This window comes from Bacillus rossius (assembly GCF_032445375.1).
Source record: "Bacillus rossius redtenbacheri isolate Brsri chromosome 4 unlocalized genomic scaffold, Brsri_v3 Brsri_v3_scf4_2, whole genome shotgun sequence".
In the NCBI taxonomy this organism is placed as follows: domain Eukaryota; kingdom Metazoa; phylum Arthropoda; class Insecta; order Phasmatodea; family Bacillidae; genus Bacillus; species Bacillus rossius.
The window spans coordinates 25,341,735-25,364,817 of NW_026962011.1; the positions used below are offsets into that span (position 1 = coordinate 25,341,735).

Sequence of the window (23,083 nt, forward strand, 5' to 3'; positions counted from 1 at the left end):
ACACTATAATATAACGCAGTTGAGGAAATATTACACTCCTGTAGAATAGTATACACTGTTACACATATGTCCGTTTGAAGACATATATCGGTGACAATACTCTATGTTTGCAAGTAAGTATGTAAATAAGGTCAATAATATGAAATGTAAATTTTCTGCAAATAATTAGAATATAGATGAGATGTTTGTATGATGAGAAATGGTCCTAAGACCTATATCAGAGTATAGTTCGTTAGTCACATTTCTGAAGGGGACTATTCTATAGAGGTATTTGAGAAGCCCTCAATAGAAATGAATTTTATGTTTATTATTTTACTTCTTACCTCTATGACTTTGTCTTAGTCCTGTTATGAATTATATTTACCAGTATTGTATCTCTATGGTCAGGTCAATTTGGTTTTACTCTTTAAGTATTTTCATGTTTTATCTAAGTAATAATTTTATGAAATGTCTTTGCAAACATTTGTTAAACGGCGACGAATAGGAAATGAGCTTACACCTTTTAATATTGTTTTTGGGTCATTACTGAGGAAAGAGTATATGTGATTGGACGCTCGACTGCGCATATATTTTATTTAAAGAATTTAGTATTTCCAGTGTGATTTCGGAGAGTGTTCAATAGAGAAAGCTTTGACTGTTTGAAACAAATTGGAACTGGAGTTTCTGTTCTACTATCATGGGAGAAGGATTAGAGAGAAAGAGCTCCGTGATTTAGTCATAAATGAATGTAAGAATATCACGTAAAACATTGGTACGACGACTGAATAGCTAGAATCTACGTGAAATTGATGATTTTATAATAAATACCGGAACTACACAATGAAGAAGAGGTAGTTACCGATGTTCGAAGCTCTACTAAAGAATCTACGACGACGATAAGTTTTGACTAACAGCATAAATATAACTGGATCAACGACGAATTAAGAAGAAAAGAAGAAAAGGACTATCAATCTTCGAGATGGAAGGAGTTCGACAGCGGTAGACGGCATCGTAGACGGTGTACCGGAGGACATCATCCTTCTAGACGACTCCAGGTGACCGACGCCAGTCCTGCTGGAGTACCAGCAGCACGAGAGGAGGTGCATCGAGACGGAGACCCAACCAGCGACATCGGAGGAGAGTGAGATCTAACCAGCAACATCGGAGGAGAGACAGGGGTTCGGAGAGGTTTTCCACAGCCTCTTGGTATTGTAACGACGCGACGAGGTTTGTTTGCCCCATCCCCGAATTAACAAGAACAGCGAGAAGTTACCTGTCCTATTTTAATGGCAAGATATCTTAAACTATGATGTTTACGATCAAGACCTAATTTGAAACTCGCTAAAACAACTTAATACTACTTAACTACGTAAAGACTTGTAGCTTGTACATACTGGACCTGGTTAACTGACATTGATCAGTAATATGTACGATATCAAAGTTAAAATCTGTTAAAGTCATTAATTGTCTTGAATGTTTAAAGAATAGTCCCAGGTCCAGAAGTCTTGAGACAGTTTGATCTACCGAAAGAGACTGAGCTAGTAAAAACAAAGAAAAGACTAATTTGCCAGTTAAAATGTGTTTCAATAATATTTAAAATATTGACTGATAACCAAACTATTATTCAGTGATACAATTACGTAAAACGTAATTAGTTCTGAAAGACATTTAAGTATAACGGATATTGAAATTTTGTTTAATGAAAAACCTATTTAAACATGAATAATTGTCTCAAAGGTATTTGTATGTTGCTTGCTAATCATTGACTCTGTCACTTTTCATGTTACAGTTGGATATGTTGCAAAAGAGTATTGTCACCCATACAACCATGATTCTGACCCTAGTAAAAAGTTAAATTTTCATTATATTTTATTTTTCCGATTGATAACCATACTTACATATCATGTGTATGTTAAACCAGATAGACAGAAATATTTAGCTTGGATTGTCTTGAAAGAATAATTAGTTTTTATTACACTGAGATCAGCAGTCATAGAGAAGTTAATGCTTTTAAACACACTACTTATATTTGTTGATTTTAAGGTCAGAATACTTACACCAAAGAGAAGGAGACATACTGCTAAGGAATTATACGACATTTTATTGTTTGGTATTCACACTGAGTCAAACTACACCAGTACATACAACTTGAGAATAATTTATTTTCACTATCAACATAACAAGACATATTTTAGTTAATATTCTGTAGAGGTTAGTAGTTGTGCTACATACACAATCACAGCACTAGTACTTTATCGAGTTTTCACGGCGCCCAACTAGACCACATTTTACATTATAGATATTGGCATACCGGTGATATGACCTCTCGCATTTAGCTGGTTACACCCATAGAAAAATTTTGATGCCATAACTAAGAGCGGGACTGAACAGAATAATGTTTTTACTTTAAGCCTTTCAATGTTCCTCTGCCACATCATCAATATCTTATAAACGTTAGTTCCTTATAAATTTATTACATGGTGGTGTTCTGTAAATATTTTGGTAGCTAATTTAAATAGGTACAAGTATTTTGTTGACAACGAGACAAAATTGTACGTACCAAAAAATTTTAATACCTGAAACATTCATAAAAAATATTGCTTTTTAACTTTCCAAACTTCTTCTGGGTACAAAACACTTATAGTTCAGTTACTGGACTTACCCACTTTTTCCCATAACCCCACGACGTATTAATTGTTTAGTGATGTACAGGTGATTGCAATAGTAAACATCTGAGATAACTACGTATATGCAGTCATCTTGTCTGTACCGAAAGTTGGTTTGAATTGCTTCAAAGTATTTACAACAGTCCGAAAAGAAAAGAAAGTTAATCGAGTTTGCAGAAATTTCAGATTTCTAAAACGGAGACAGTAGAAAAAAAATAGTTTCTGTCAGAGTCAGAGTTCGTTAAGTTTGAGGTTGAAAACTTTTGCCTGTTTGCATTGTTTTCGGTTATCTTTTCGCTCATTATTGGCTCGTTTCTCTTATCAAAAGTGAATCCTAGGTAAAATAAAAAGTCTAAATATATCTAATGAAACATCTGTACACTAAGAACATGGCAATGATCTCTGTTCACTGACGAAATTTAACTTAATTTTGAAAAAAAAAAATAAAATTTCAAACAATGTTAAAGGCTAGTGTAGGGATTTTGATTTTCACATCACACACGAACAATGGCTCAATACGACGCGACCTCCAACGTTATGATCGGTCCCGAACCACTTAAATACCAACTCGGTACTTGCATACTGAGTTATGTCGGGAGCTGGGATCGAACACAAGGCATTAGGCTCATCATTACCAGAGGCTTTAACTAGTGTTGGGTCAGATCTCAGATTTCTCGAATCCGAATTTCGAATTCGAATCCCAGACAGTAGCCTACCTCGAATATACCCCTCGAATCCGAATATATGTGTCAAGGATCAAACATAAAATAATATGCAATAAATAAAAATAGAAAGTATGGTGTTAAACCATTCTACATTTAAATGGTTGTTTCATGAATTAAGTAACCAGAAACAGTACATATTGTAATTTTGTTTTTATAATTACATCTTAAAAGAATAATATATTGGGAAATGATAACAGGTCATGCTAGAAAAAAAATTGGGCTAATAAACTTCAGAGGTTTTCAGTGTTGAGTTTCTTAATTTACTTTATTTCCTGTAATAAACGATTTCCTCAAATATCGACTCCGAATACTAAGTATTTCATGTTATTTGAGGATTTGTTTGGCCCATACCTAGTTTCAAGCTAGCTGACCTGGGTGATTACTTGCTGAGTTCATCAATTTTAAAAAGTAAAAAAAAATTAAAATTAAGTTTGTAGAACTGGTTGCATCTCAAAGGTGAGGGGCACGGGAGAGAAACTTCGGTTCATCATATTTTCATAATTTGTTTTTGAGAAGACATCTTTAACTAAATATAGTGTATGTAGTCAGCGAGATTTTACTAATTCCTATCAGATGTACGATTTATTTACATGTAAATTAATAGCACTCAACAATGCAGTTAACTCTTTTTTAAAATAATAGGTACATATTTCTACCTGTTGGCTAAGAAGTTTAAACAACACCTTAGATCTATTTATTAGTTCATAGACTGTTACTTTTCAAGGATTATTTTGTATTCAAGACAGATTATATTGAGAAACAAATAATGCCTCATTTAAAAAAAATTATATTTAAAATCATAATCTCGTTCGAAGTTACGCTCGTTGTTTTGTAATTAAAAAAAACTTTTTTCACGGGGAAATTATTTATATGAGATGTTATCAGAGCTGAAAAATTTTAATGCTTTTTTTTTTTCTGGTGTGGAACTGCGGATAACTCTGAGCCTAATGAGAGCGGTCTTGATGACCTTTTCACGCCCTTTTAAAAGGCTGCCACGGCAGTAAATCCCCAAGGGACCGGCAGGCATTGATGGCCCTATAAATCAGGATCGTTAAAGGCTGCGAGGGCCGTTATGTGTATGAGCCACGACCATAGTTCGATCATCACTCGCGCGCCGTCGTAGCTCAACGAACTTGAGGTGGTCTCGCCCTGTCTGGAGCACTGAGATGAGCCAAAATATTAAGTAAACAGATTATATAATTTTTTTAGAGAGCCACAACACGTACCTATTTTCTCTGTATCTACGTGGAATTTTAAGACGATAAAATAAAACAAGTTTGAATCAAAATATTTTATCTGCAAATTTTACAAAAGTCTTAAAAATAAAGACTAGTTAGGAAAAAAAATACATGTAAATGTAAAAACATAATATGATAGTCTTTAGTAGAGCTCTAATGATAAAAACATGATATCCTAAAAAAATATTTTAATTAATTTTTGCTGAAATAAAAAAATCACCCGGGTGAATGCGGTGACAGGCGGTGATAGCAGGGAGCGCAGGTTGAGGACATGCCTTGTGATTGGGCCGCTTCATTATGTTCCTTTTTTAAATTTTTGTTTGCTGTGGCAGCGCAGTGAGTCATAGAGCCGTAACATCCTACTAAAAGATCCGCGGTCTGCCGACCTCTGACCTAGAGGAATAACTAGAGCTGCTGCGATATTCCAAACTACACCAGTGCTAAAAAAAACTTTATATTTATATCATCTTCGTCTAGTCTGGAGTAGAAACAATATAGATTTAATCCCCAAGACGAAAAAATAAAATGTACATAAATTACCTTCTGATAAGTTAAGTTATACCTATGGATTAGTTTAGAACATAGAAAGCTTTCTTGGAAGTTATTGAAAAAAAAATTGCCACCTTTCCCAACATAAATGTCAGAGATGATTGTGAGCCTTCATAAAATAACGAGGTTCTATGCTCCTTACCCTTACAACGTAATTATTATTTTCACGTTTTGCTACTACTTAAGCTTGATTGTATTTAAAATAAAGATCCATTACCCTGCAACGTTATTATTTACTGCATAAAAATTAGGGTACTGGGCAATCCATCGAAACGTCTATACCCTGAAATTTTCTATTTAAACAAAAAATTTTCCACAGTCTGTTTGGATAAATTCTTTAGTTTCAATTTGTGACTCGACAAAAAAAAACAGGATACAAGTTTGGAATCTTGCCGAAGCTGATATTCTTGGCTAGTTGTTGCTTTTCTTGGCTAAACGCTGCTATTCTTGGCGAATCGATGCTATTCTTGGCCAACCGATGCTATTATTGGCCAACCGTAGCTGTTCCTGGCCAAATTTTGCTATTATTGGCCAACCGTAGCTTTTCTTGACCAAACATAGGTGTTCTTGGCCAAATGTTGCTATTCTTGGCCAATCGTTGCTATTCTTGGTCAAGCGTTGCTATTGCTTCAGCTGAAGCCACACACGTTGAAACAACCAGTGATGTTCCTTCAGTGGTTAACTACCCGCGTGTGGAAAATCTACGAAACACTGTGCCTTGTCGGGTCGGGGGAAAAAAAACCAGGGTGGTGTTGTTCCTGGGAGACTGTGTCTGCCCGCAGTGCACCGGAAGTGCTGGAAGCCGGAGTTCCGCTGCGACAACGGGGAGTGCATCCGGCCCGGCTTCGTGTGCGACGGGCTGGACGACTGCAAGGACGGCTCGGACGAGACGGACTGCGCCCCGGGTGAGTCGACGACACAGCTCACAGACACGTGGTGCTCGCGCGAGGGGGCGAGTGAGATGCATCCAGACAAGCACACTGGAGGGTTGGTTTTTGACGTGACAACGTCTAATAAATCGATGAACGCCGGCTGCACGCACGAAAAAGGATGACTCATTGTCCCGTTACGCTCGTTGTCCCATTACGCTCATTGTCCCGTTACGCCCATAGTCCCGTTACGCCCATAGTACCGTTACGCTCATTGTACGCTTTCGCCGCATCTATCTCTCTTCCACTCGATTGGAACAACCATCGATTTGACTTTTTCGAGGCACATTAAACTGTTTGAAACACTCCCATTCGTTTCCTACTTTTCCTATCATCGTCCCATCCTTAACCGAATAACACAGATTGGAAGAAGTTAAATAGCAAACATGTATAAAAGTTATAGTTAAAATAATATGTTCGTTAAAGTAATAAACATATTTGAATTAATGAGTGCAAATAAAAGTAAATATATATAAATTAAATTGTAGATTTCATTTCACTCCTTCTTTGTATCCATACAAAATAGTGATAATTCAATAAAAATGATTCAATTTTATTCATAAAAGTATGCAATAATTTCATCAATGTTTTGTTTGACGTTGTCAAGTTAAACCATCGTCCGTAAACCGACTTTATAGACAACCAATTTTTTTGTAATTTGGAGCAGAAATACTTATTCACATCAAATTTGTATACTTGTACATTTAAATGTCGAAACCACTGTAACACTACAATTCTGTTCGTAGTAATGCTCCAGTAGTTGAACTTATTTGTAAACCATTCACCTGAATATCTTTCCAGCATTAATTGCGCACATTAATAACCATTAGAAGATAAAATAAAGTCCAGTTATTGAATGCTCTATTATCTTTTTTCCATGGTTTAAAAATGTTATGCTTAATTGAAATATAAATTAATATATAAAACAATGGGCTGATTTCCGAAATAAATAGTATAATTTCGAGTATCGTATTTCATAGATGCAAAAATAACCATAGACTTGTGTTGTTCAAAGCTACAATATATTTAATGTAGTATTACAAAATATTACTTGAAAATTGGTTTTCAAAGTAATCTTTTGTGAAAGTAGAGAAAAATTTTTCGAGTGAAACTTCTTTGCTGAGGCGCAACAATTTTCGAGCGTTACGAACATTCCGATATCTTTAGGGGAAATTAAGTGGGGGGAGGAAACGGGAGATGAGGGGAATAGTTAGGTACTTGGTTATGGACACACCAACACACACCTATGTACACACTTGCGCTCACTTGCCTACACTTGCACACACTTTTGAACACACTTGCACACACTATTGAACACTCTTACACACACTGGCACACACTTTCACACACTTGCACACATTTTTGCACACACTTTCACACACTTTTGTACACATTTTTGCACACACTTTCACACACTTTTGTACACACTTGCACACACCTGCACACACAGGCTCTCCTTGCGAAATCCTATAGATTTACGCCCTTGGTGCTAACCCTCAGCTGGACAAAAATAAAAGCCGAACAAACAAACCCTCTACGGATGCGGAGCTCAGTAGTCATGTAAAGAAATGGAATGAAATGGAAGGAATTGAAATGGAATTAGATTGAATGAATTAAATGTCATGAAATGAGTTGGAATGAAACGGGATGAATGTAATGTAATGAAATGGCTTGGTTTGTAATGCGGCGCCAGGGGGGGAACCCAGGCTGAAGACGTGTGAGTCGTGGGTTGTCCGCAGCCATGGGGGAGAAACTCTAATCACCGAGACTGAGACCTAGTTTTTAGAAGTAGTTACGGGCCCGTCCGCTAGATAGTAGTATTCATAAAAAAATTGCTGACATAACTAAATTAATTTATTGGGAGAAGTAATGTATAAGCTATTATCAGGCAAACAAACCAGTGAAAATTCACTCTATTTAGGTAGCCACTAATTTTTGTGGTGTGTAATACAATGAGTTTTTGCACCTCCTACTCCTTTGTTTATTACATGACGGTTTATTACAAAACAGCATTACGTATTTTCGCATCGATTAAATTAGTTTTGCGCCGCCAAGGAGATAACTTAATATAACCAAAAAAAGTATTAACTAAATATCATCACCACCAAATGTAAATAGACACTTCACCTCACACAAATCACCTGCCCCCAAGGACTTGAATGTTGGAAGGGACAATTTATGTATGTATCTATAATTTATTGTAATTTTTTTTGATGTAAATGTACCAAATGTTCCCCTTCATGTAACCATTTGTATTCTCTTTTTAAAATAGTCTTTTTTTTGGCGGGGAGGACCCCCCTGGTGGGTGTTCCCCCATTAAAAAAAAACTACAAAAAAAACTTTGTATGAGAACCTCTATTCCGATTCTTTTTATGTGCTGGTAGTTATGGGCCCGCCCAACAGATAGCGACACATGGTTTCAGTTTCCACTGTTAGAGCCCGTCTACAATAGTCCGAACCTGTGCGTGATCCGTGTCCTTATCCGAATGTGAGTGACGTCACATTGTCTCACCAAAAACTGCCCTGTCCACAATTGCGATGTCCGATGTCCGAATGTATTGATTTCTAAAGAGAGCGCAGTAAATGTCCCAAACCAAATGTTTTTGTTTATTGTTTTGATGCTTTGTAGTTTGAGATTGAACTTATGAAAGTTGTGGGAGTTCAATATTATATAGTTATTCAGTAAGGCAAAGTGGCAAATGTAATTGCTAAAAAATGAACTCATATCACACTGACAGAAATGTATTCGTGTGTACCTTCCATTTCCTTCAATAACAAAAAAAAAATACAACGTTTTCAAACGGGAACCGGAAATTCAAACATCGTGAGTGTTCCTTTTTCTGTGTCCGAAGTACACGGGTTGGGACTAAAAAGTTCAAATTGACGAATGTCTTCGGACCAGGTAGGTTTCGGACCTTCGCCCACACTTGGACGCATGACGTCAGAAGGTCACGCGGACCAATCTGCGACGAGTGTCCTTCGGACACAGTTTCGGGACATTGCTATTGTGGACGGGGCCATAAAGAGTCGCACTTGTTTATGCGCCTGCTTGTTCTGTCGGCAGACCGGTTCGTGCGCTGCGGGGACGGCTCGCTGCTGCACAGGTACTACTGGTGCGACGGTTGGCCAGACTGCGCGGACAACCACGCCGACGAGCTATTCTGTGAGTGGCTCACGCCCAGGGCCGCAACTAAGGGGGGAGCAAGCGGGGCATACGCCCCGGGCGCAAAGCTGTGGGGGGCACCGAAATCGCTTGCATTGTAATTCCTACTACAACTGGTAACTGGTAAAAATGTTTTTTAACTCGCATGCCAGGAATGTCTAATCTGATTTACAATATAAAGTCTCAACATATTTAGTGAACAAGTCTAGTGATTACACGGACTACTTTATGGACATAGTGGGTTCATGAATGGAAGTTACAGTAGCACAGAAACTGTTACATGTAGGTATGGAAAATGCTTAAATAGCACCATTTTTCCGTGGGAGAGCCCCCGGACCACCCGCTTTATTGGTGTGGTATGTGCAAAAAAAGAGGGGGGGGGGGGGGCGCATGAATCCATTCATGCCCCGGGTGCCAGAGACTCTAGTTGCTGCCCTGCTCTCGCCGTCCGACCAATCACACAGCAGATGACAATTCCATATATTTTACGTTCCTGCGGTCAGTTTTCATTATTCCTTTGCATTCACAGGGTCGGTGCAAGGTAAATTGGCGCCCTAGGCGAAAAACCTTAATGCCCCCCCCCCCCCACCCCACTCCCTTTTCGCCGGACACCCCAAAAAAAATTTTCTCGCCTCAAAATACATCACGTAAGCCTAAGATTTTGTCAATAATCAAATTTAAGCAGGCTTGTGTTTTTTTTCTTTTACTTTTTTTACTTATTACAAATCATAAATCATAATAATTATAATGGACTTTAAATAATTACTTATATCAATATAAATATTCCAAACTGTTACAAAAATCCATTTTCATCTAGTTTCAATAATCGTTAAACATATTATATGAGCTGTTATGTGTCGTGCTTTGCCGCCCCCAGCTACTTGGCGCCCTAGGCGGTTGCCTAGTTCGCCTATATGGACGCGCCGGCGCTGTGCATTCATAAACATACTAATTGTTAAAACACCGAGCTGTCGTGAGACGAATTCATAGAAATGTCATGTAAAAAAAATTTTTTTTTGAATATTTGAAATAGCTTTTAATAAAAACAAATACATAACATAATGCCTGCGATTAACTGGCATACGGTTGCTACTACCAACCCTTACAGATATATCGGGAGTTCACGGTGCATATAAATTCCTTCTTACTGTAAGAAAAAAAAAAAGAAACATTTTACGAATCTTGAGTTTTTCAAAATTTCCCTGGCATTAATTAACTAACCAAACATTTCACTTAATTAAAAAAAACACCTGGACTTGGAACTAATTGCATATTAAGAAATAAACAATTAAAAAGTATAGGATTAAAATTATTTGACTCTAGGCTTTGTGTCCGCCCCCCCCCCCCCTCCCTGCTCGTGCTCTGCGCAATGCTTTCCTCGGACAGCGACATGGGCCGTCAAGGACAAATGTCTTGGCGGCCCTAAGGGCGTATGTCCCGTTACAGCTCGTTGTTTCATACTTACGGCCCACACCGTTAAGCTTGCCGTCCTTTTAAGTGGCTGTACTTTCAGAAACTTAAAAAGAGAGGAGTATAACCTATAACCTAGAAGTTATAGAACCCAACGAATTTGAAGTAAATACATAGGGGCAGCCAATTTTTTGTAAAAAAAAATCTGACCACTTATTAGACTGCAACAAGGTATACCTGCACCTGTGGTTTCTTACTTGTGATTGGTGGCAGTCTGTGAAATATATAATATATATAATAAATATAAAAAAATAAATATGTAACAAAATATATATGGCATACTTTTCGCATAATTAGCTGGAAAAATCGATTTTTTTTTTTTTACCGTTCTTGTGCAGGATGGGTAAGGAAAATGAAATGAAAAATATTATGATAGTATGCAGCTGTTGAGGTTTAATTTCAATTTTACCAGCTGCAATGTGATATGGTTTAGTTTCTTTCAGAAAAAAAAAATTTTTTTTTTACTTGCTCTTTTAGAGACATTATAATTTTTATGATAATAAACGCCTGGGTAAAATTAAATAATTTTTTTTTTCTGAAAGGATTTTAAGCCATACCACGCAGTAACCACCAGTTTTGCCTTTAAACCCAGTTATTTATTCAATTTGATTCTCCTTATCCATATTGCACAAAAACGTTAAAAATTCAACATTGCAGCTAACTATGCAAATGTATGCACTTTATATATATAAATATTCATTTTTTGCGTTCAGACACGTTTTGCGTGGCAAATATTATGATAATAGAACATTTTGAAGTTTTTTCAGTTGTAAAGCTGCTTCCATAATAATTTTTTAACTTACGTTTAAAAACTTTTAAAGTTTTTTTTTCAAACAAAAATTGACAGAGTCACAGAAATTTAATTTATTACGCGTGGTAAATACGAACATGCTTAAATAAATACTATAGTGATTAAATGAGTATAATGAGTTATAAGTGGGTTACTTACATGATTGTGACACTAATATAATTAAACAAGAGAAATTTTCTCAAATATTTTAGTTTTCTCAAAAGTTGGCAGCATTGATACGGAAACATAACATGACGTTCGAGTAAAGGCAGACGAACAAACGGATGGCGGTCGAATGGGCAGCGGTTCTCAGAACGAACGGATCATCGTAGTTGACATTCGTGACAAATCGGCTGTGTGCGGGTTGTAACCATTGCATTGTATGTACAAGAGGTTGCCTCGCGATGCTAAAATACTCACACCAAAAACTTTTGCATGCCAATACGTTTGGCGTTGACAGCATTAGGCATGCGAGAGTACTGTAAAACTTCGTTTTTCCCACCTTCGTTGCTCCGGATCTCCGGATAATCCCGATCAGGTTTGTAGACATTTTATTTAATGTTCACATAAAATTTTTCAACTACTTTAGCAAGAACGTAACACTAAGTAAGCCAAATATTCAATTTCAGCTTGATTCAATGCATAGTTCCTTCACAGGTGGTATAATTATGGTAATAAATTTTTTTGCTGGGTTTAAGAAGGCGCACCACCAACTTAAAAATCGTCAGCCTGCCACCGCCTCAGCTGAACTGTTAATGATAAAGGTTTTAGTGTTACCGTGCTTCATTCAAACACCATACATGTTTAAAACAGAAGAAATGGACCAACTTTTTGTTAAGAAATGAAATGAAAAGTTATTTTTTATTTTTTTAATGTCTTATAAACAATATAGGGCAAGTATAATATGCATTTTTGTTACAAAATTTAGTTTTTTTATGATAATGAACGGTAAGTTTGCTAATTTAAGGATTTTGTTTTCCTTATTACCGATATACTCGGAGAATCAGGATTTCCGATTGTCCGGATTATCTTTGGTCCCAGTCAGTCCACATAGACGAGGTTTAACTGTATTTTACAGCATCACTAAATAAATTGTCTTAGATAAACGTCTTCACATAATCGGCCAAGCAAAACAGTCGTACATATCCATGCATTTTTGTTGGTTTTTCGTTTTAACAAAATTAATTCTCATGTTTCTAAAAAAAACTACTGTTAAAGAAAATTAATTTTAGGCGTATACTCCCGTTAAATATTACCGGATTCAAATATATTTAACTAGTGGAATATAAATCTTAGTTTAAAACATTTAAATAGATAATTAATGAAAAATAATATTTCTAAACTTCTATAAAAACTAAATATTAGCGTTGTTATTTAAAAAATAATGAGTTAGATGTTAACAAATAAAAAAAAATATTTTGTATATTGATTTTAATATACTATATTTTTTGCTTGATTTTATTTAGGCGTCTGCCAATACCATCTATGAAAAAAAAAACACACGAATTTTATTCTACGGGCACTAGCATCTTATTCATCAAATGTTTTAAAATGATATTTTGACAATTTTTTTTTTGCTGACTAGCTACTGAAATAACTGAAAATATTTAGCTGACAACTTGTACAGACTTTTCACCAGATAAAATAATAAAAAAAATTAGTTCGTTACCTAACAATCTTAAGGTCGCTTAAAATTGTGTAGGTACACAGTATCATTCCAGAAATAGTTTGCTAAGTAAGCGGGAAGACTGCTACACGGAATCCTCACTCAAATTTCGCTTATTAGTTTCATTTTGATCCATCAGTGATTTTAAGTGTCTTATCTTATGTCCCACTCCCTTGGAAATTGATTTTTAAATGTATTCCATTGATTCAGTAGGCAGCGGTAGTCGTAATGAGATTAAAGTTTGTTCGTCCCGATGAAGACCAAACAATAACACAGGGTTAGCCAAAACGATTCATCGGGTTTCATAGCACTATTTATTGACAAGTATACGACGTACGAAGTGTAGGTACTGGGTGATACATGAAAAGATAGATATACTCACCAAGTTAAAAAAGAAATCCCACCCTAGATGGCATGCCTCTGACGGCATGCAACAAGATGGTGGCAATGCGCGAGGAGAGTTTTTGTGTGTTAGAATACGCGAAGTGTTGGTCGGTTATGAGCGTTCAGCGTGCATTCGTACGTAAATACGGAAAAGTTGTGCCTGGTGACCAGAGCGTATTGTGTTGGTTTCGCCATTTTCGTGAGACCGGCTGTCCGTGAAAAGGAAAAGTCACGGAACGACCGCGTGTCTCGGAGGAAATCGTGGAACACGCGAGACTAAGCTTTGTGCGCAAAAAAGAAAAAAAAAGAAACAACATTTTCGTTCAAGCCATGAACTGTGTACTGGGTATTCCGCAGAAAACAGCGTGGAATGTTTTGCAGCAACGTTTGAATTTTAAACCCCACCGTTTGTCCACCGATTGGAGTTTTGTTCCCGAACGCAGCAAGCTATGGAAGATAATGATGACTTTGCGGGTACATTGACATTCAGCGACGAGGCGATTTTCCATCTTTCTCGGGAAAAGGAAACTTGTCACAATGTGAGAGTTTGGGGCACTAAATTTCCGCGTGTCTGCATGGAGCTGGAAATAAATTTCGCCACGCATGATTGCTGTCTTCTGGGCCATATCCAAGACAAAAGTGTATGGCCCCATTTTTCTTCATCGAGAAGGTTATGTGTACCTGGATTTGTTGCAGTTGTGGTTATTGCCACAGCAGGATGGGGCCCCACCTCACTGAGGAACAATTTTTCCGCGTCTTTCTCATCAGCTAACTGCCACATCGCTGGATAGGGCGTGCTGGTCCGGGTGATATTCCTCTGCATGCCATGGCCCCTCATGTCTCCAGATTTCACGCCATGTGATTTCTTCCTGTCAGGCGTTATTTTAAGGACAATGTCAACAACGCTGCAAGAATTTAAGGAATGCATCATTGCAGCTGGGACAGACATTGACGGAAACATGCTAGAGAACATATGGAGGGAACTGGATTAGAGTTTGAATGTGTGCCGGGTGGACAAGGGCGCACACATTGAACATTTGTAGAATGTACCAGAAACTTGGCATGGTTGTACGTTGTATACTTGCCGAAAAACAGTGCATCGAAACCCGATGAATCATCTAGGCTAACCCATAGTTTAATTTCAACCAAATTGATTGTTTTAAGCAAGATCTGATTTAAAGAACTCGCCGATTTCATCACTTTAAACATACCTATGATGTGTAAACATCTTAGCTCTTGGCATAATGGACTTTTTAGTAGAAATTTCGTGAATTGAATGGAAGTCACATGGAACAGAAATGTGTAACCACGATGCTGCCATCTGTGACGGATGGCGTGAAGTTCATGGAGATAAAGGGAAACGTTATAGAATTTACAGTGGTATACTTTGGTGTGTCCGAACACAGGAGTAGAAGTGTGGGGAGGTGTGCCGATGTACGCCATATTGGATTGTGACGTCACGGCGGCAATTTTTGGTGTCAAATTTAATCAAAATTTCTTATAGATGACTCAAAATTTCTAAAAAAAATTCCCTAATTCGAGGGAGAAATTAACATTTTTAAAGGAAAATTTCCCTGTTATATTCCAGAAAAATTCAAAAATTCGATATGTCCCGATTGAGGCTTAAATTCCCCATGGGCAAGCCTCTAATAAGCCTCTGATGTAGATATTGACCTTGACCTTGACCTTGACCTCAACCACCATTGTTGAAATTTTCGTTACGGCCAAAAAATCCGTAATTATTATCTGATTTTAATGGGATTTTTTTAATTACTGAAAAAAAATTTAATTATAAAAAAATACTTTAAAAAAACCACCATTTAGTAAACTGGCCGCTATTGTAACAGAAAAACGTAGAATTAATAAAATTATTAATTTGATTAAATTTTAATTAAAAACATACTTGCATCATGACATCCTTAGTTAGAAACCGGCGAGGGCAATCGATTAAAAATGAAAATAAATCCTTCCTCTTCACATCACCGGCAGACTGACCTCCCGCCACCAATGCCAAGGCAAATATTACGTCAGTCAGTATGACGTCATGACAGACTTTTTTTTCACCTCCTGGAGGCAACCACATATTGTTTTCTTCTGCTAGAGTGCGCTACCGACATGTTAGTTTACTTTTTATCCGCTAGAGTGCAGGAATCATTATTACTGTGGCGTCCACCATAATATCATTTGGGCACCATCTAGAAATGCTCTAATTATTAAGCTATAAATTCGAGAAAAATTCCAAAAATCATTAAAAAAATAATAATTTCCTACAGTAATGATTGATTCGACTAATTTCTGTCCTTGGTTTGTTCATTGATGGATGCAATAAAATATAATTTAATTGAAATTACCAAAAATGCCAGTTTGTGACTTTCTTCTTTCAGCACGGTTAAGTTCTAGCACAAGCCAGAATCTGTTTTTGTAAATTTTTTTTGTTATTCGCTGATCTTGATTTAAGAAAATGTGTGCTAGTTTATTTTTGTGTGCTTCTAATTATTTCTGTCAATATTTTGTTGGTTTTCTCTGTGTCATGTAATTATTTATAACAATATTTTGTTGGTTTTATCCTGCAGCGAATTCTAGTGGCGGGTGCTGAAACTACGAGTGATTCACGTCAAGAAATGTAGTTTGAAAAAACAGTTTTAGTATTTATATCATGCTCGATATTATTTTAAAGATTTCTACATTAAATTTAGTTTCGGAGTTTCGTATTATAAGTGTATTTGCAACATGAAAACACATGAATGTGCTCGTTATCGAGCTTAGATGTTTACAAATTACTGGCGTGCTCACTTTTTTTAACATAATTTTTATTTCTAATTTTTGTTTTATTGATTATGTTTTTAAAATAAAACATACAGCTCATTAAAATTTCGAGTATTCTTTGGAAAGCTAGAGAGTAGCATTAAGAATGCGTACTGATCATTTGACTTGCAAGAGAGCAATATGACATGTGCGACTGGCGCTATTTGCGCACTTAGAGCGGGCTTGCTTCTGCGGTGCGCAGCCGTAAAGCGGATTAAGTAATCGGATTCCCTAATGCGAGAATCGTGTTTGATTGCGCAATTGAGCATGCCGTTTCCGGTTAGCAGTAAGTCACGTGTGCGATCATGACTAGCAGCAAGGGCTGATGTTGAAAGGGGAGGAATTGTGGGTGAAATCAATTAAGAAGTAGTCCCCCATATCTGTTATCTAAGTGCTGGCTAAACTCCTTTAAACCACTGCGATTTTATACTCAATATAAGTGTCCTATCAAAATGCGTGTCAGTTAACAGATATTTCGAATATTATAGATTACACAGGGTACTAGCATAAAAATGTTTCGTACACTTGTGTGACTTTAATGATTGTAAAGTTTATTTGTCGGCTCAGTGATAACAAGAAACATAAAAAAACACATTAACGAGTGTTAAGTGCCAGCAAGTTATTTAAAATTTAAATGTTAAATTAAATGGTAATTATTTATAACATAGACAAATAATGAGGGATTCACAAACAACCACGGAGGTGGGTTGGTGATCATTTAATCAAATATTACTTTGAAAGGAAAGCTAAAACATTTCAGATTATTTTGATGCATACTTTGTGGGTAAGCAACTATATTCATTAATAAAGACTAAAGACTACAGTGAAACCATGCGCTTTCATTGCCTCAACTATTCATAAACTATTCCTTCACAAGGGAGCCAGCAGATCTACATATCGTTATTTGTATGTGCTTTGCCATAAGTGGCATTCTATACTATAATTGACTAGTCCAATCATAGGACTTGTGGACGCTCCATAGACTAATACCTCCATGCTATAAATCATGGAAACCACTGCATTCAGCGATCCTAGCCAGAGTTAATAAAACTCTGATAAAAATCCTCCTAATTTTTTAACTAGCAATCATTATAAAATGGTACATTGCGAATTATTTATATATACGTAACAGTAAAATTCAAATCAAAATATATTGGAGTATTGGTGCAATAATTTAATAATTTTAACATTCGGTGCAAAAAATAGCAAATATTTTATGGAGTAATATTTTTGATTAAATTTTGAGTACAAGAGTTATGAAAAAAAACATACATTTATGAATAACAATTACTCTACACAACGAAATATAAAGTATACTTGGGCCTAATTTAAATTATAAATACACCAAGACAGCAAAATGTCCACCGTTTAGATATCATGTTTTCATGAGAAGACAATTATTTATTAACATAAAAAAATAGTAAAGTGTATACGTCAAAATTTTCTATGTATGTTATAATTTTAAATAATTTAATAATTGGTAAGAATATTTTCAGGTCGTCTTCCGTAAGAATGCTTATAAACAAAACATAATTTGTCTTATGTTTTATCTGTGGGAGATACCCTGCAACCTATAATTATTCAGTAGGCACCACTTCCTTAAAGATGCTAATTTTCAAATATAACAATAGGTTCTTCGTGTATAAGTGCAAGTGTGTGGGACTAAGGCTTCATTTGACTAGGGCTTTCGACGGCGACACTCCATTTGCAAGAAGTGTCATCAAATTACAGCACCTTGTTGGATCCTCTTAGCAGGGACAGAATGCGGTCTTCAATAACGAGGCGAGCTTGTGCTATGGACTGGGCGTATTGTCCGGAGGCTAAACCGCACGTCTTGCGGGACTCCCCGAGGCGACTGGATCGCGCATGATATTCGTTCTTTCACTTCCCCGCCGGTTCTGCTTCACCCGGGCAGAGTCAAATTAACCTCGTGACCGATTGCGGGATCCTATGCAGACTCGCGTGTCGTTCTGATTAATCCGCGGTATTCTCCAGTCCCTGACTCACGCGTCTCCGCGTTGGAGCGCTTCCTTTTGACGCGCGCGTCGCAATCTGCATCCCTCGCCGCCGGGATGCTGATTGGAACCAGCGCGACTCCTGGCGCTGCTAGCTCGGAGGAGATCCCCTCGCAACGTCGCGCCTTCCCACCCGCGATAGCTCCAGCTCTGCGGGTGTTAGCACCTTGGTGGCTTCGCCGCCACAGATGGGAGCGGGGTGAATGATCCCGACGAGATCCTTGGACTTCAGCCCTATCTTGCTGAAGTCAGCCCCACACAGCTGAAGTGGTCATGGGCCTTTTTTGGTCCAAAAAGGTGAAGTTACGGAGGGACTTTACGTGCCAGACCAAGGCTTATGTATAAGATTTCTGTTGAGCGTTAAAAAAAATTCCAAGTGTCGTCTCTTTCCTTTCTCATCTTTTAGGAACTGACGTATCCTGAATCCTTTGAGGCATCCGTGCCCGCCGGGCCACTGGCTGAGCGCGTCCTGCCGTGTGATTGGCCGCTCCGCTGCGTGAATTGTTCCCTTGCCATATGGTTCGGGTCTGATGTTAGTTCGTCCCTCCTGGGAGCTGATTGGTAGGCCGTGTTGCTACACTGATGGCCAGTTCGGCCATGTTGATTTAGCACAGTTTCTTGGGCCATAACGCCATTGCAGTTTCGTACTGGCGGGAACAGATGCCAGTTCCCGAAATGTCGCAACTGTTTTGTCACAGGAGACCTGCTGTGTTCGTCGGTGTTTTCGTAGTTGTGTAGTTCATAATAATTACATGTTTATCTTCATCGTTGTGTTCGTATATTTGCTGCGTTGTCCAGGTTTCGTTTGTCTGTTTGCATTTACTGTTATTGTTGAAAATGTCACGTCGTTGTTAGCCTTAAGTTAAAATTAAGTCCTTCCACGGAAATCTTGTGCTGTCTGATATTTAATTTTGAATGTGTTCCTCTGCGCTGTCGTCGTTATGTTGTCTATAACACCTGTTTAGGTTCATCGTTGGGTTTATATGTTTGACATCAGCTGATTTAGTCTTGTGCTCTGAGGGTTTGTGTTTTAATTTAATTGATTTATTTATTTTTAAAAAATTTTCTATGAGAAACTGCAACGGCGTATGTCCAATAAATTGTATTAAATAAAAATTCCCCATTGCATTAATCATTTAAAGAACGTATCGGCCATGTTGAGTTTCACGACAGGTACAGCAACGATTGGCAACTCACATTCCAGAGGAACCACGTTCACATGCCGTTTCTGTCATCTTGATTTTAATATTGAACTGTTACCTGAAATCATTCTAGGTAAATGCTGGTATGGTCTCTTAATGTAGACTATGGCCAATTATTTCCCCTATATCTTCGAATTATATAGAATAGTGTTTTAATTAAATATCATATATTATTATCGCTCCAGATTATACACAACTGTAAAACCTGCAATTACTAAGCCACTTAAGGCTTGCTGTCACTAGTCAAGTTTTTTTTCGTAATTACATTTATTTAAGGGCTAATTCCAGAATTTTAATTCACTAACCTTGCATTTGTTGTGTTCTATCATAAATATTTCATAACAGATTTTACTTTATTGTAATGTAATGTGTGTAAAAAGTGGCGAAAGTGACATAATAGCGAACAATTACGCGACTTTTTACACCAATTATGTTACACTAAATAATCTGTTAGAAATATAAGATGTCCATAAAAGAATGATCCAGTTTGAATGGTATATGATACATCAAATTTAAGGTAAACTAACCTATTTTTTAATGATTAATATGTATACATATATTTATACGGCACCAATCCAACAAAGTCTAATACGTCCCACATTTTGGTAAACACATCCGGAGCAACGGAAGCAATTCAATTCGGTGTCTCAACTCTGGTAAATCATTAAGTAGCAGCGGAACGTAAACCCGATCTTTTACAAAAATCCCCAAAGGAAAACAAAATCGCATGGAATTAAATCAGGTGAACGCGGAAGCTAATGAAATGGAGCTCTGTCGTCTCGACCATTACGACCAATCCAACGGGCAGGGATTTCGACGTGCAACCACTCCCGTGCAAAGAGATCCCAATAGGGAGAGGGCTCCATCTCGTTGCTAAATAAAGTTTACAGGTCCACCCTCTACTAATTTGGGGAAAGAGCTATTCTTAACGCGCTGCAAGCGAGAAACCAACAGAGCAGTATTCGCAAATTCGCTTCTCTAAAAAATTTTGACTTACTCTTTAATTGTGATCTTAAACCAACACTTTCTTTACTTACAATTAAAAACAATTAAATTTTATAATTGTACGAAGCATTCTTATAAGGACAAATTATTTTTTTTTTGACGTGACAACGTCTAATAAATCGATGAACGCCGGCTGCACGCACGAAAAAGTGTCCCGTTACGCACATTGTTCCGTTACGCTGTGTCCCGTTAAGCTCATTATACGCTTACGCCGCATCTATCTCTCTTCCACTCGACTGTTTATAAAGTGAAGTGAAAAGTTAATGTGGTTTTCATTGCTTATTACAACAACAATTTCGGCAATAAAGGTTAATTATTCTTGCATTTTAAAAATCTGATTACTAGTATAATTTCAAGTATTTATTCTTTTATTATTAAAATAAAAACGATTCAATTTTATTCAACAAAGTATGCAATCATTTCATCAATGTTTTGTTATGACGTTGTCACGTTAAACTATCGTCCGTAAACCGACTTTACAGACAACCATTTTTTTTTTAAAGTAAACAGACCACACACGGATATGTTGGGCATATATTCAAATCACTTGGTTTTTTTCGGAAGCTCTGCACACCGTGTGTGTGCCCGGGTAGGCGGGGGCCTTAATCTTCTTCGGGGACGGCGCGAGTTTGTCTCTCGGCACTCGCAACGCGAGCCTGAATAATGGCGCGATAACGAGCGCCGACAGTGCCGTAACGAGGTTAGCGCTCGTCCCTCGAAGACGTCGGCCTTCGTCGCCTCCATCGCCTCACACCCCCCGAGCGTCTCCCAGACAGACCGCAGCGGGCGCTTGCTTGCCCCGCCGCGGGGGGAGAGACGGGTGGCCGACGGTACTCTTCGCGGAGGAAGCGACACAGACGTTGTTGTCGACGGCAGGAGCTGTCAGGTCCCACGCGCCTTTTTGCGCGCTCGCGATCTGCGGAGACGGGCCCTACCTTCCAGCTCTTCCGGAGGACCTGTCCGGGCTGGAGTCGCCGGAAGGGGGGGAAGAGAACTAGACGCCCTATTACTTTTCAGGTTTACAACCTTTCGCATATAATTGAAGTGAAACTTCCAATGCGACTTCCAACAAGGTTGCGTTAAACGTTTAACAACGCCACCGCGGAGAAAGCACTGTTGCGTCAAACGTTCAACGCTCCTCTGGGGAGGGGGAAAAGAAAGAGACAGAGCGAGAGTGAATGCGTGGCACTCGAACGCATGCGCGTAGTAGCTATACCTGTTAACAGGCCAGCGCGAGCGTTGGCAACGAGTAGCGTCCAATATTCCAACGCAGGAGGGAGAGAGAAAGAAAGATACACAAAGGTATAAAGTAGGGGAGAGAGAGAGAGAGAGAGAGAGAGAGAGTGTGTGTGTGTGTGTGTGTGTGTGTGTGTGTGAGAGAGTCGGTAGATCCCAAGAACATGCGCGTGGTATTCTTGCTATGCAGCGAAGTAAACAGTGAAGTTTCACTTCTTCCGCGCAGAGGGACTCCACGCACTATTTTTTTTCCTTCAAAGTTTCGCTTCCAACAATGAAGTTAGGTGACGTAGTTGGGGTCACTTTCTAACCTCACTATGACCGTATTGTTCCGCTCGAAAAATTGCGCACTTACCTCATGAAGTCTTCGGTTTGAAACCCGGTGAGGGCAAAAATAAAAATGGCGACAGATCCTTCCTCCACGGAAGCCAATGGCATAGGCTTACCTCCCACCACTAATGCAATCGCCAGCTAATATGACGTCACTTTTGCCATCTTGTTTTCGTCTGCTGGAGACTGCCATCTTGTATTTGGGAAGGGAAATTTTTTTTGTATGATAGTGTTTCTCAATTGTTTTAAGACAAAGTAATCGTCTGAGTAATGAATCGTTTTTGTCTGAATTCCACATGATAAAAAATATTGGAAGTGCTGATTTTTTAACAGAAATTCACTAACTAAACGAAACTATGAATAAAATTGCTTGTCTTATTACGAAAAATAAATATACATGCAGGGATTGTTTTCTCAGGAATAACCAGAATCACTCGGAGAATATCAGCAAAAGTCTCGCCAGGAATAACCAAGAGCACACGGAGTAAACCAACAGAAGTCTCGCCAGAAATGACCAGAAGCACTTGGCGAAAACAAACAAAATATTGACAGGAAGAATCAGAAGCACATGTAGAAAACCAATGTACGTTTTTCTAAATCAAATTCAGTGAATCACCAAAAATTGCATTAAAAACATTACAAAACAACTTCTGTCAGTTTGTGGTCTCTAGAAATAAACGCCTGTCAATCGAGGCATTGTGATGAAGGATAAACAAACGTAGCGAATAACAAAGCATAAACGTGGCTACCAAAAAAAAACTGATTAAGAATTTTAGAAACATACACAAGGTTTTTTTAACTTTATATATATATATATATATATATATATGAGGTTCATACATTTTAGTAAGTGAATACGGTAACCATTACCTTGTTTTACGTGAGAAATTAGGGACATACAATCCACTCACTAAAAACGTCTTCTCAGTGC

General features: G+C 37.8%; 1 protein-coding gene across 1 annotated transcript in view; it reads left to right on the top strand.

Annotated features, from left to right (window-relative positions):
* LOC134541804 (G-protein coupled receptor GRL101-like) overlaps positions 1–23,083 on the top strand; it is a 192,567-nt gene that overhangs the window by 29,575 nt on the left and 139,909 nt on the right. Inside the window, exons 4-5 of the mRNA XM_063385496.1 lie at positions 5,940–6,062; positions 9,151–9,249. Of these exons, the coding sequence (XP_063241566.1) occupies positions 5,940–6,062; positions 9,151–9,249 (222 nt within the window). The remainder of the gene's footprint in view (positions 1–5,939; positions 6,063–9,150; positions 9,250–23,083) is intronic.